The sequence below is a fragment of the Lonchura striata genome, chromosome 3 (assembly GCF_050655825.1).
Source record: "Lonchura striata isolate lonStrDom1 chromosome 3, ASM5065582v1, whole genome shotgun sequence".
Taxonomy (NCBI): domain Eukaryota; kingdom Metazoa; phylum Chordata; class Aves; order Passeriformes; family Estrildidae; genus Lonchura; species Lonchura striata.
In genome coordinates, this window is record NC_140705.1 from 87,351,507 (window position 1) to 87,366,138 (window position 14,632).

The 14,632-nt window shown below is 48.1% G+C and overlaps 2 protein-coding genes across 2 annotated transcripts; one reads left to right on the forward strand and one right to left on the reverse strand.

Moving 5' to 3' along the window:
- The first annotated feature begins 15 nt into the window (after nucleotides 1-15).
- On the forward strand, nucleotides 16-4,972 carry LOC110474333 (toll-like receptor 2). The gene is made up of 2 exons (XM_021537667.3): nucleotides 16-207; nucleotides 1,730-4,972. Exon 2 carries the CDS (start codon nucleotides 1,731-1,733, stop codon nucleotides 4,353-4,355), a length of 2,625 nt encoding a protein of 874 aa, XP_021393342.3. The 5' UTR covers nucleotides 16-207; nucleotide 1,730; the 3' UTR covers nucleotides 4,356-4,972.
- A 1,590-nt stretch (nucleotides 4,973-6,562) lies between these two features.
- Nucleotides 6,563-9,880, reverse strand: GPR75 (G protein-coupled receptor 75). The gene has a single exon (XM_021537632.4). The coding sequence runs from the start codon at nucleotides 9,772-9,774 to the stop codon at nucleotides 8,263-8,265; it is 1,512 nt and encodes a 503-aa protein (XP_021393307.3). The 5' UTR covers nucleotides 9,775-9,880; the 3' UTR covers nucleotides 6,563-8,262.
- Nucleotides 9,881-14,632: the final 4,752 nt, after the last annotated feature.

Consider the following 14,632-nt stretch of genomic DNA (forward strand, 5'->3'; position numbering starts at 1 on the left):
CGCCTGAGAGCAGCGCGAAGGCAGAACTTGGCGGGTTTCAGCGGCGAGCATCACCTCCTGCACCTCCTCCTCCTCCTCCTCCTTCTCCGCCGGGGAGGGGGCGAGGCTGGGCGGTCCGGGGAGCCCCAGCCCGCCCCGCTCCGCTCCCAGCTCCACAAAAGGCGCCCGAAGCAGCAGAAAGCGAGGCAGGAGCGCCCAGGAGAGCAGGTACCGGGGGCAGAGGGACGGGGAGGGTGGCTGGAAGCGAGGAGAGAGCTGCGCGATAAATTGGCGATTCCTGCGGGATGTGGGGCGGGCTGGAGGTCCTGCTGGCAGCGGGGGACGGAGCTGGGGAGTCTCTGACGTCCCTTCAGCCTGTGGGCAGCAAAGGGGACTGAGGTGACGCAGGTTACTCGCACGGAGCTCTGCACCTGCTTGCAGCAGCGGGGTCAGGGGCTCGTGGCAGCGACTGGAGCCGGGCAGCGGCGCTCCCGGCCCTGGGAATGCCGGGGGCTCTGGGGCAGGACCTCTCCTGGCTGCCCCCCATGTCCTGCTTCCAGGAAACCTTTCTCTGACAGGTAAGGCCGAACAAATGGTCACCCGTAAACCCTCGGCACAGCGAAGCTCCGGCGGCTGGGCTCAGGGGAAGATCCGTGGTTACATAATTACCTGGCGCTCCCTGGGGTGTCACTGAAGTGGCTGAACGGGTTTTGGAGGGGGTCAGACTTACCTAGTTGCTGTGCATTGGGATGGGAGACATAAAATCTGAGTCCCACAGAGCCATGAAGGGCATATCAAATTGCCTTGGTTTGAAAGACAGGCGTCTGCTGAGGAAGGCTGGAGCCTCTCTTAAAATGGAAAATGTAAACCTGCTTCCTCCAAATTATTATAATTTTGAAAGTAAGGTGAAAATATGGGAGCAGGAATAACAGTTCTTTACTGGAAAAAATAAAAATAAAAATGCAGTAATACAAAACAACACGGACAGATTCAGAATATAACCGGATAGCGTGCAGGTCAGGGTGGTGGCTGCAGACCTGGAGTGACAAATGTGGTTCCATTGAAGCAGTGATCCTATAGAAGGGCGGAGTTTTCCTCTGAAGATCCCATGGTGGTGTAGATGGGCCTGGTCTTCCCCTGGGAATCCAGTGGAGAAGAAAGCTGCTCCTCTGGGAATCTCATGGTATTCCAAATCTCAGGTTATATCCAGTTAGGAATGCTTAACTCCTCCTCCTGGGAGCATCTCACAATGGGATCATTTAATTTCATCAGTCATGCAGTGACACTCAATGGCCCAGTAACAGAATATATTTTCCAGAGGGAGGATTGGTTGTGGAAGAGATAAAGAAAATTGTCCCACCTGGTTTTAACAGGTGGCCCAATTAACAGAAGATAACTGCCCCATCTCTAACAGACAGCAATAGAACACACACCCTGGCCCTTGCATTTCCAACCTAAAACACAAATTTTGCAGGAAGAAGATGGTATTGCAGGGGCTGCCTGGGCAAGAAAAGAAAGAAAAATTCAGATTCTACCTACCATAACCTCCAGTGAACAGTGCTCTCCTTCAAATCATTCTCTGACACTCTCTCTTTTACTCTGAAGTAAAATGTCATTTATTTTTCTGGATAAAAAGGGATTCATGGATACAACTAATGAAACAATTTCTGGACTTCAAGTACATGTGAATTATTTTTAAGGGTATTCATTAACATATTACAATGATGGATTTAACATTTATTTTCTCCAGGATGAGGATCCTTCCTGCCTGCCTTCACTTCTGCTTCATTCCTTTCTTACTCAGTGGGGCACATGGATTCCTAATGTGGAAAACACCTCCAGCCTTCCTGGTTTATAACTACTCCTATTCAAATCTCTCCTCTGTCTCAGAAGCACAAGCTCCAAAAACAGCAAGAGCTCTCAATTTCTCACACAATGTCATTGAAAAAATCACCAAGGGAGACTTGGAAGGATTTGACTGGCTGGAAGTTCTGGACTTTTCCTACAATCAGATCAGGGCTGTTGAGCCTGGAGTGTTCCAGAGTCTGCTCAGCCTGGTTTCTGTGGATTTATCATTTAATGATGAGAAGCTGCTTTTGTCAGATCTCCCACCCCACCTGAAGCTCTCACCTGCTGGCAAAGCACCAAGGTCTTTGCAGCTTTCCAGGAATTCTGGCAGATCCTCAGGGGCTGCTCTTCAGCCTTCAGCTCCTGCAGAGGAGCCATCACATTCTGAAGTTCTGTCTCTCCTGCAAATCCTTAGCCCCAGGCTCAGGAGAAGCACAGGGAATCTTCTTCGAAGGGGAGAGAGGAACACCACAGCCCTTCCCACGGCCACACCTGAGCCCACCCTCTGTGGAACTCCCATCAACGGGACACTCAATTTGTCCCACAGCAACCTCACCCAGGATGAGCTGGTGTTAAAACTGGATGAGGATCTCTGCCAAGCCCAGCTGCGCAGGATTTTGGAACTTGACATCAGTCACAACAACGTGGAAATGGATCTTCTGTCACTGTTTTCCCTGTTCTTCCCAATGGAAAACACACTCTCCATCGATGCCAGCTCCAACAAGTTAACCATTAACGTCCTGAATCCAGAATCCTTCTGTAACTTCCCATCCCACCAGCTTTTGTTCCTAAACATCAGCAACAACCCTATCAACAGCCTAGACAGGCTATGCCTCCCTTCCAGCATCAAGGAAATTGATTTGTCCTTCACCAACATCAGCCAAATACCCCTGGATTTTGCTAAAAAATTGTTTAACTTGGAAAAAATGCATGTTCAAGGAAACCACTTCATCTACACAGCGTTCTCAGAAAGTGGGAATACACTTCCAACGTGTGTCCCTCCTCCTGGAACTGTACGCCTCAACGCCCTCTCCTTGGTCAGGAACAAAGCTGGGACACCCATTGAAAGCCTTCCCGAGAAAGTGAAACACCTGGGAATGTCCAACTGCTCCATTGTGGAACTGCCAGAGTGGTTTGCTGACACAGTGGAAGAACTGTTATTTCTGGACCTCAGCAGCAACCACATTTCTGTACTTCCCAATTTCCCCCCCTCCCTGCAGCATCTTGACATCAGCAGCAATGACATCAAAGTCATCTCCTCCAGTCTGAAATCCCTCTCCAACTTAAAAGTATTTAGGATTCAAAATAACAAAATTATGGGTATACACACGGAGTTTTTTCCGTTAACCTTAAAAAAATGTGATTTTAGTAAAAACAAGGTGAAGGTGTTGTCCTTAACTTCTGCCCTGGAGAAGCTGGAACATCTCAATATTTCCGGGAACTTGATCACACGTCTGGAGCCTGCTGGCCATCTTCCTGCACTGACCAGCCTGGACAGCAGCCACAACCTGATCCCAGAACTGCCCGATGGCTTCGGGGCATCCCTCCCAGGCCTGAAGTATTTTAACTTGTCAGGGAATAAGATCTCCTTTCTGCAGCGTGGGTCCCTTCCAGCCTCTCTGGTCGAGCTGGACATCAGTGACAATGCCATCACGACCATTGTGGAGGCCACGTTCGGCCATCTGACGAGCCTCAGGCTTCTGACTGTCCAAGGCGATCATTTTTTCTGTACCTGTGACCTGTACTGGTTCGTGAACGTCTACCTCCACGAGCCCCAGCTGGAGATCAGGGGCAGGGAGGCCATGAGGTGCAGCTTCCCCTCGGAGCGCCGGGGCTCCGCGGTGGGCAGCAGCCGCCTGACGCTGCTGCGCTGCTCGCTGGGTGTCCAGCTGGCCGTGACCGCTGGCGCTGCCAGTCTGGCCATGCTGGCCCTCACCGCGCTCTGCTGGCGGCTGGACGGGCCCTGGTACATCCGGATGGGCTGGTACTGGTGCATGGCCAAGAGGAAGCAGTACGAGAAGCGGCCAGAAAACAAACTCTTCGACGCCTTTATCTCATACAGCGAGCATGACGCCGACTGGACCAAAGAGAACCTGCTGAAAACACTGGAAAATGACGGGTTCAGGATATGTTACCATGAGAGGGATTTCAAGCCAGGGCATCCTGTGCTTGGGAACATTTTTTACTGCATAGAGAACAGCCATAAAGTGCTTTTTGTTCTCTCTCCCAGCTTTGTGAACAGCTGCTGGTGCCAGTACGAGCTGTATTTTGCTGAACACCGGGTCCTGAATGAAAACCTGGATTCCCTCATCATGATCGTGCTGGAAGATCTCCCATCTCACAGCGTCCCGCAGAAATTCAGCAAACTCAGGAAACTGCTGAGAAGGAAAACTTACTTGAAGTGGAGTCTTGAAGAACACAAGCAGAAAATGTTCTGGCATCAGCTAAAAGCTGTCCTAAAAACAACCAACGAGCCGCTCGTGAGAGTGGAGAACAGATCTGCTCTGGAAATGCAGGAGCTGGAATGAGACCCAGGGAACTCTGAGGGCTGTGCCTGGAAAGCCTGTGGTCAGATAAAAGCATTTACCTCCTGCAAGGGCTGCTGTGATGCCCAGAGGTTTGTCTGGATCAGCCCCCAGAGAAGCTCCTAGGGGTTCTGCAGCACACTTGTTATTCCCTGTGATAAAGAATCCTGAAGGGATGAGAAGCACTGATAAAAACCCTTTTCCTCCTGGATGCTTGAATTTGTCCAGCTGTTCCCAGCATTTCTTTAAGTGCTGTGAATGTCACCTGAAAGGAAGAACTGCTCAAGTCACACTGCATGTCCTTGCTGCCTTCCTCAGGTGGTGGCAGTGAGAAGCGGTGTCCTAGGACTGGATTGCAGATTCCCAGTTTGGGGACAGCTTAAGGTAGGAACACACCCTGTGTGCAGGTAAGAGAGCCACAAACCATGCTATTACACAGGGAGCAGCTCCTTTCTTTGCTTTGGCAAGGGAAGAGTAAAGACTGACTTAATTTAGCCCTCTGAGAGAGGCCAAACTCACTCTGCTATACACTTTGGGTTCAGTAACTACTGGAAGAGATGAGACTTGAAAATCTTTTGTAAATTCAGAATAAAATATACAATCAGACCATACAAAAAGGATCAGCTGTGTGGTGGTCTCTGCTGTTAAAATAACTGAGGTGAGCTTTATTTAATCACAAATCTCTGGAAAATATGCAAGTTCTGTACATTATTGTTTAGATTTAGGGAAGTTTCAACTTACACAGTCACCCTGACCCATTTCCAATAGATTCAGTACTACCTCTGCATGGTCCTTGCCCTCACATAGTGCCACTTGATAATTTTATTTATTGTGCTTGGGAAAAAAACAGAAGAAATTCAGCTGATACAGCTTTCACATTGAAGGGAAATCAACAGACTGTGACAGGAAATAAACAGCAGGTGTGGACAAATTATTTGGTTTAGCATGACTTGGACTTGCTCCTATGATGAGCAAACACAAACAGCTTCCCAGTAGAAAATCCCAAATCCAGGAATGCAGCCTGTTCGGAACACAGACTCTGAAAAGGAATTGGCTCTACTGTGACAAAACAACAACAATACCAATCTATTTGCTGCCAAAAGGGGGAACATGCAACAGACATCTCCACTGACAGAGATCCCTTGGAACTCAGTGCAAACCCACCTTGCCTCAGCAAAATTATTTGGCATAATCAGCTTTGAGGTTCTATATATTAGGATAAAACCCAAAATCCTGCAGGCCAGCAGATGAAAAAGCCAACTCTTCACCACAGATATCTAGGGCTTAAAAAGACTGTGAATTATACAAATATTACAAATATTTCTGTTCATTTAAGCAACAGAAGTCACTTGTTAATGAGATTAATGAGCCACAAGTAATCAATCAGTTGTTTTTCTAATAACCTTTATGCTTTACTCTTTCTAAAGCACTCAGTGGTCACATTTCTCACTTCCTCTCTTCCCACACATTTCCCACCTCCACATTCTGCTGCTTCCCTCTCAGTTCCACTACTGCTTGTTACCTTGCAGTGACTCTTACTGGAGCTTTACTGTTCTGTGCTCAGCAGGTTTCTGATAGAAGAAACTAAAGGGAAAAAATGGATAAATTATACTCCTGAAGAGTCTAAACCAATTACTTTATCAAAAATTTGATTATTTCAGTCAATGATTCACTGCAAAGTTGTACCTGCTTTCAAAATCCAATCTGGATTTACTACACCCATGAACTTCCCAAAAAATAGCTATTTAGTACTGCTGCAACTGTAAATGCAACTGTAAAAGCAACTTAAATGAGGTTTCCTTCTTCCTCCAGATTAAAAAGTGTTGTGCTTTCCTATCTGGCACTGTGATACTGTACAGATTAACACCAATATTAATTACACAGGTGGTGTTAAGGGCACAGCTGGCACCAGGAGCTAACAGAGAGCAAACTACAAAGAGCTTTGATGGGATTTCAGTTCTTTTGTCACACAAAGGCAATAAAGCCTCCTGCTTGGCCCCTTCGTGCTTTACTCCCACATGAATACTCAATGCAAATGTTTTATGAGGTGTGAGTGGTTTAATTTTCAAACATGTGATGACGTTCATGTGATCTAAGGCACAAAAGAAGTTGAACATACAGCAAACCCCCAAATCTGCCTCATGTGTATTATGTGTATTTTTCCATCCAGTATGATTTGTACTGAAGAGAAATTAAAATATAAAACGGTCAAACAAGATATTTTCATTTTATTTTATGCCTAGTTTAGAAAGAAACACATTATTCATTTAATGAAAAAAAAAAATCTGGGCAGAGAGAAAATACTTACGGAAATAATTTCCATTTTACATTTATATTAGAAAGTTGTTCACACTGATTTTATTGCAAGAAAGCTGGTTTGAATTATTCAGAATTAATTAATATTCAGTGTTAAACAAAGAACAGTGCTCCAGGAGAATCTTGAGAACAGTTTAATTAACAAAAAGCCTGAACCAATAACTCACAGACAGGAATGATGTGGACATTTTTTGTTTCTAAAGTAACAAATCACGTTCCCATCACTGTCATTTTTGTGAAGATGTGGCATCTTGCCTATAGCAAGGCATCAAAAGCCTGTGGCACAATTATTTTGGAGACACTGAGGCTCTGCTTAAGTCCACAGAAGCTGAAAGGTGTTGTTTGGAATAGATCTGGCCACTTACAGCAAGAAGTGGCAGGAATTTAAATGCTCCTGAATTATTCTGTCTCCCAGGGAACTCCCACAATAAGATACAACAAAAAGGGATGAATTTCTAAAAAAATACTTCACTTCTGTTATTTGCTCACTGTGTAGACCAACAGACAAAAAATTTCTAAGCAGACAGATGAACTCAAACTGATGTTAGACTTAACGAAACCTCAAAAACTTGTCATTCGGGTTTGTTAACATCTAGAAATGTTAACAGCTGTCAGTTCTGACTGTCAGGAATAGTCAAATCCCAATTTATACAAAATCATGGGCAAAAGAGCAACCAGCAACACAACTCTGCCTGACAGCTGACCAGTTAGGGAGTTCCAGAGTTGACTGTGCTCCTCCTGGTGTATCAGTCACATAATACTGCAAAATTCATCTTTATCCTCAAGTAATGTAAATAAGTAGTGCATGGTTATTTCTATCAGATGTAAAATACTTCTCCAATTTGTTTTGGGATACAGAATGCCACCATCACTAAAATCAATGCCAAGCAGGTATTAATATATATACTGCAGAGGTTTATCCCAGTGCCACACTTCCCAAATGTCCCTCCCCATTGGAAATATAACACTGACCAAACAAAGGCTTGTCCGTCTTAAAGAAGCCAAAACTGAAATCCCGAACTTCAGCTGAGTTCATAGAAATTTTGCCATTTCCCTCAACAGAAGCAGGGTTTCACCCCGTGAGGATAAAGGATTTTTGTTAATACTGAAAAACATTGATTCTTCCAACCTTCTGCAACGGGAAGAGTTTAAACTCGATTACTACCAAGCATCTCCCCAATTCTTCCTTCCTGAAAATACAAGGTATTTATAATACTTGGCATTATCATAGGATGGTTTGGGTTGGAAGGGACCTTAAAGATGATCAAGTTCCATCCCCTGCCACAGGCAGAGACACCTTCCCCTGTCCCAGGTTACTTTGAACCTTGTCCAACCTGGCCTTATGATGTAAGGAACCACACAATCATGGCATCCAGGTTTTTTTTCACTTGCCCAGCAGTAAAACTTGGTAACAAAACCGCCCTCGTGCAACAATTCCAAATCTAAACTATCCCCCTTGCCGGCTCTCCACGGGAACTTCAGAGCGCGTCAAGGAGGCGACAGCTCCGCGTTTGCTTCACACGCAAACGGTGTCGGCGTTTCTATCCTTGGCAGCAGCATCACGGATTTGGAGCGATTCCTCCCTCTGGAAGGGCTACACGGAGGGCAGCGGAATGCGCCTGGCGGGCGCAGCGCCGCCGGGGGGATGGAGCGCGGGGGCGCAGGGCCTGGCGAAGGCGGAGCCCGCGGGCTGCCGGCTGTGCGGGGTGCTCACCTCCGCCGAGGGGCTGCTGTTGTACACGCTGTAATAGGGCTCGATCCGCGTGTTCATCGGGGTGGAGCTGCTCTGCCCGCAGTGCTGCTGCTGCCCCGCGGACGCCTTGGGACTCAGCACGCTGTCCTTGGAGTGGCTGGCACCGCAAGCCTGCTCCAAACCCTTCTTCTGAGGCTTCGGAGACAACACGTAGGCTGAGTTGGTCTCGTGGTGGGACGACTTGTTCCTGTTGACCTCCAGGCTGCCTTTGCCCATGGCTCGAAGCCTTGTCTTGTGCTTGCAGCAGAAAAAGACCAGGGCCGCGTACTGCAGGCACCAGAGCGTGCGTCTCCGCAGCCCGGCGCTGTTGCGGGAATAGATAAAGGGATTTAATCCCGATTTGAAAAAAATGAGGGTAAACCCACACAACTCGAACTGGTAGAGCACAAAGCCGGCACTGCCAGACAGCATGTCCTGCACCAAGGAGATGGCCAGGGGCAGGCAGCACACCAAGACGGAGAGCACGATGACCACGCACGTCACCACCGCCTTGGAGTCCTTGGCCGTGGCCAGGTTGACGGCCGAGGCCAGCGGGAGCCGGCCGGCGAGCTCGGCGTGGCCGTGGGGTGGCTTGGTGCAGCTCTGAGTCCTGTAGAGAGCGGGCACGGCCCCGGGCCCCGCGAAGGGCTGGGGCCGGGGAGTGCTCAGGACCACGGCGGGAGGGCACGTCCTCGCCCGCGCGTTTCTGCACAGGGCCTGGGCGATCATCGCGTAGGACACGGACACGACGGCCACGCAGCAGATGAAGTCGGTGACGTAGAGGTAGAGGATGAGCTTGCCCTGTCCGCTGGGCAGGCTGGCCACGGGCAGGCAGAGGCGGGAGCCGCGGGTGCGCAGCGTGGCCAGCGTGGCCAGGGTGAAGCTGGTGGCCCAGAGCAGCAGCGTGAGCAGCAGCGAGCAGGGCGTGGAGGCGGCGCGGTGCGGGTGCTTGCCCAGCACCATGCGCAGCCGGCGCAGCGCGATCACCGCCACCGTCTTGAGCGACATGATGATGAAGCCGGAGCTGGTGAGGTGAAAGGTGAAGCAGAACGTGCCGGGCACGCCGCGGGCCGGGCCGAAGAACAGGACGAAGGCGAACATGGGGGCGGCCACGCCGCAGATGAAGAGGTCGCAGAAGGAAAGGTTGAGGATCATGAAGTCGAAGTCGGTGCGGAATTTCCGGAGGGCCGGGTCGAAGAAGGAGAGCAGCACGATGAGGTTGCCGTAGGAGCCGAGGCAGAAGACGAGGGCCAGCAGGGAGGCGCAGGCGGCCAGCGTGGCGGCGTGGGTGCCCTCCCGCAGCTCCGCGGGGCCGCTGCCGTTCGCGCCCAGCTGTTCCGCGGGCCCGGCCGGCAGCCGCCCCGACCCGTTCATCGCCGCCCGGCCCCTTCACCGCCCGCTCATCGCCGCCGCGGGGCTCCCGCCCGGCCCCCTCCCGCTCGCTCACCGCCGCCTCGGCGCTGCCCGCCCCGCCATGGCGCCCGGCCCGGCCCCTCCCCGCCCCGCTCCCTCCGCCGCGGCGGGGCCGAGCCAGGGCGGGCGGCTGGGGCAGTGCCGCAGCCTCCCGCTCCGCCGGGAGCAGGCGGGCCCGGGAGGCGGCACCGAGCCGGCTCCCGACAGCCGCGCTGGCGCTGCATCGCCGCCGCTCCGGCTCAGGGAGCAGCGGTGATGCGAGCGGGTGGAGCAGCGCAGAGTGTAGTCTAGAGAATCACGGAACGGTTCGGGTAGAAAGGGGACTGCAAGACCAGCTCGTTCTTCTCCCTGCCGTGGACAGGGACATCTTTCACTAGCCCAGGTTTCTCCAAGCCCTGGCCAGCCTGGCTGTGGACACTACCAGGGATGGGGCAGCCACAGCGTCCCTGAACAATCTGTGCCAGGTTTCAGCAACCTCACAGAGAATAATTTTTTCCTAATATCCCGTATGAACCTGCTGTTTTTCAATTTGAACCCATTCTCCCTTATTCTGTCACATGGCCTTGTAAATAGTGTTGTCTTGTCTTTCCGGTAAGTTTCCTTCAGGTACTGGAAAGCTGCAATTAGGTCAGCCTGGAACCTCTCTTTTCCAGGCTGAACAATCCCAATACACCAACCTTTCCTCGCAGCAGAGCTGTTCATCCCTCTGATCAACTTGGTGCCTCCTGTGGACTCCCAACAGCTCCTTCCTGTACCAGGGACCCAGAGCTGGATGCAGTGTTCCAGGTAGGGTCCACCCAAAGCAGAGGACCTGTGCTGACTGTGCACCAGCAAAACACCTGCCTCAACTTGGATGTTCAGCATCAACATTGAAGTTCTGTGTGCTGCTCCTGCCCTGCTTGCCCTTCTGCATCCCTTTCCTAAGCCAGCTCAGTGGGCCCAGGGTGCCCTTTGTATTTGCTCAGAAGCAAAGAAAAAGCACCTTGTGCTCCCATGGGGAGGGAAAACAATCAGCATCACTTCTTTATCTGTTAACTGCCAACTGCTATCACAGATACAGTAGTGATGGAGAGTGTTGGATAGCTGAGCATTAAAGGGGTGGTTTTGAAGTACTTACAGAGACATGAGGGCGAGGAAACGCTCAGTGCATGTTCTCTGAGGCAGACACAGCTGAAGGGCCTCCATGACACTGGAAATCCAGGTGGAAGAGACCTAAATTCAGCCAGGCAAGGCACAAAAGCATTATGGAAATACAGCAGAGCCAGTATTTCTGACTTATGCATACACTTGTCTTAAAATCATTATATATACATTAACCTATTGTTCTAATAGACTACCTTACCCAAGGTGCTTTGTAGAACCATCCAGACAGCCACAAGTGTGCAAATTTGATACCTGAAAGCTTCCCAGTGCCACCTGCCTGTTTCTTTTTCAACAAATTCCTTTCTAAACCCCAGAGCAATGTTTTTGTAACTCTCAGGCTTGTGATGGCAGCCTGGACTGTGAGCCTTGCCTTGCTAAACACACTCCCAGTGGTAATGGGGGTGGATTTGTTCTTGGGGGAAATGCCAGCAGCTGGCTGCAGCAGTACCTTGCAACTTGAGCAGGTACATTTTGGCTTGATTTGGTCTTTAAACTGGTTGTGTACAGGAGGAGAAATGTTCAAAAACCAAAACGTGGTTTTCTGTGGCTTCAAATTATGTCCTCTCTCAGCTTGGCTCTCTTTATTTTCCCTTACTTGTATTTTTGCCAGTCATAGTTAATTTGAAATCTGTGGGTGAATCTTGGCCCTCATGAATAAGAGTTGCTTTTTCATCGACAAACTGGATCTCCCTCCTTGAATTTTCTTATTTATAAACATTAGAGGATGCTTCATCATGGCATTAAACAAGAGTGACAAAATGCTACCTTAATGCAAGAGTAGGGTTTGGTTGCTCTACCCCTCTACAGTTATTAACTGTGGCTTGAAACGGAGGGGAAATTGTAGCTGGTTCAAGCCTGCAAGCCTTAAACATTCCAACAGAAAATGAGAAGGGATTTTTCTTAGGGAGCAAGGGAATGAGCTGAAGCAAAAAGGATCTCAATAGGAGCACAAAGCCCTGCCCAGCCCCTGTGGCACAGCAAAGTGTCTCGCAAGTCCTTTTAAAAAGGACTTCTTTTTAGCTTTTAGAAGAATTACCAAAGTTTGGGTGGGGGAGAAAAGTAGTGGAAGAAAGTGTGTTTTACAAAGTAGGAATCACAAGAGCAAAACTCACCTTGTACAAGGTATATTTTTACTCTTTGCAGTGCTCAAGCCTTTCCTTAAACTTTAATTCCTTAAATTACTTAAAAAGCACTTAAAAATCCAGTGCTCTCTAGATCAAGCTTCTCATTGTTCAACCTTGGAGTTCCTACTGCATAAGGAGAAACAATGTTCCTGAGGCATTTTTGACAAGCGTTCTTCTGCAGATATTTGCTGGAAATTTAATTGCTGAAATCTGTCCTCATCTCAGCCAAAGATTTGTATCTTATGATTTTAACAAAAGAGTTCTAGGGGAAAGCAGCTGGAATAATAAAAGGGGAAATTAGCCCAGAAAGAAAAAGTTAGAAATAAAAGCCAAGAGAGAATAAATAAGAGTAGCAGTGAAAAAGCTTTTAACAGAATACTTTCAGGGTGAACTCAGCTGGGCTTTTACCTGGATTTATTGTAATATGACTTCACTTATTGCTAGAACAGATTTATTTGGTTTATTGCTGGCTTTCCTAAGCAGCCAATCAGAAATTAAGGCATCTCATATTCCCCAAAGGAAGTGTGTGTCCAGCTCCATCTGCAGCAGCAAAATCTGCTCAGCAATATTCTACATCTCCCACAGAGTTTGTCTTTGACATTAAACGAGGCTGTAACTACCACTGCACCAATGCCCTGATGACCTTGTCTTGGATTAACCACCTGGAACCCCTTCCTTGGAGTAGGGATTCCTCTGCCTGCTGGCACCCAGGAAGTCTAGAGCAGGCTGAAGTTAAATCCCCCTCCTTTTATTAGAAATCCCCAGAAATTGCCTTTCAGGTACTGCAGGATGCTATGAGGATGCAAAACACATCAGCTGATAATTCACAGCAGGGCTAGAGTTAAAATCTTCCCAGGACAGTGGCCAGCAAACCCTTTTACTGCCACAGGGGTTTATTTTCCCCTTTGTATTTTACCAGATTATTGTGTTTTCCACAGCCCTGAGGAAAAGGGAGCTGGAGACTCTGCTGCAGGATTCCAGGAAGCCTGAAGCTGTGGAAGAAGTGTGACACTGAGCAGGGTGTGGGATGCTGGGGATGCCTAACTGTGAAAAACTGACAGGAGACATCATCACATCCAGTGTACCCAACACAACAGCAGTCCCAGCAGCCTGGGAAAGAAGGGAGCAAGAAACATACCTGGACATAACAGGAATACAGTCATAATATACCAGAAATAAGGAACTTCATCTCTTTGCCTCTTTAATTGAAACCCAAAGCCATTCATTAATGAACTTGTTACCAACGCAATTCACCAGTGCTGAGACTGTGGTACCACCCAAAAGCACAGGTTAAAAGTCTAATTTGCCTACTTGATAATTTCCTTATATATCAAAATAAACATCAAATATACCAATCTGATAATGGAAATATGGGAGATCACACCACTTAATGGTCTAGCAGGAATCACTGAGCAGTATATCACTGGCATCTTGAGTGCTTAAAAACCAAACCCCCAAAAAAATCCAACAAGAAACCCCCAATCTCAGCAAGTCAAAATACCTCCCAAAACTCCCAAATTCTGCATTATGTCTTTGCCTTTCTTTGGTGCTTCCCCATGATGGTCAGAGATTATCTGTGCAGTCTGACAGGTGGTCACTAAGGATGTCAAGGCTATCAAACTATGCTCAAGATATTTTTCCATCTCCTTTCCTGTTCCGAGAGGAAAAATTCTCTCTTCTCATGCTAGAAATCTCTCTCTCTCTCCAGACTGAGGTACTGCAGTTGGTTTATCTTGACAGCTTCAGAGAAGAGACAGTATAAGACATCAGTGATTTAAGTTCAGATACCAGGATGTGGGTACTGCCTGGGGAAAGTTAGGGAATAAATCCAGTAATGGAGTTGTAGTAATTTGGTGAAGATTTGGTGGTAAAAAATTGTTCCTGCATTTTCAGGAGAAGCGACTAACAATTCTTCCCTCACCAAAAACTCAACCAGCACAAGTTTGCTCACACTACCACAGGTGCATTTTATCCTATAGAAATGTATTCTGAATATTTTGCTGTATTTACTGGGGGGGATCTCTTTGGATAAAGCAATTTACTGTAGATTTATAAGATGTCAGGAATTAATACCACTCCTGACCAGTGCCTGATTCCCTACATGCACTGAATCCTCAACCAATTCCAGCTACACCCTAAGGAAAGAGATTCCCAAGTACAGTACAAAGCAGCAGAGCTGCACAACAGCACATGCAGTATCTGTTCCAACACATCATCAGCTAAGGATCCTTTAAAGATGATCCTCTGCAGCAAAGGCTTTCCATCACGTGTCAAGATTTAATTCTATCAGCAAAACACTCTCCAACAAAAACTAGCTTCTCCAGTTCTCACAAATTAACAGGTGTTTTCCTGGCATAAGATATTTTTCCATAAATGTAAAAGCTGATTTGCTAGACATTAGAACAAGATCTTTAATTAATCCTTAATGTTGCCGTAACTCATTACCAAATCCCAGGACAAACACAGGCCTCATCCAAAAGCACTGTAAAAACCTGAAGTTATGGTCTCAAACCAACACATTTCCTCTTAAGAATTACAGGAAGATGCAATAG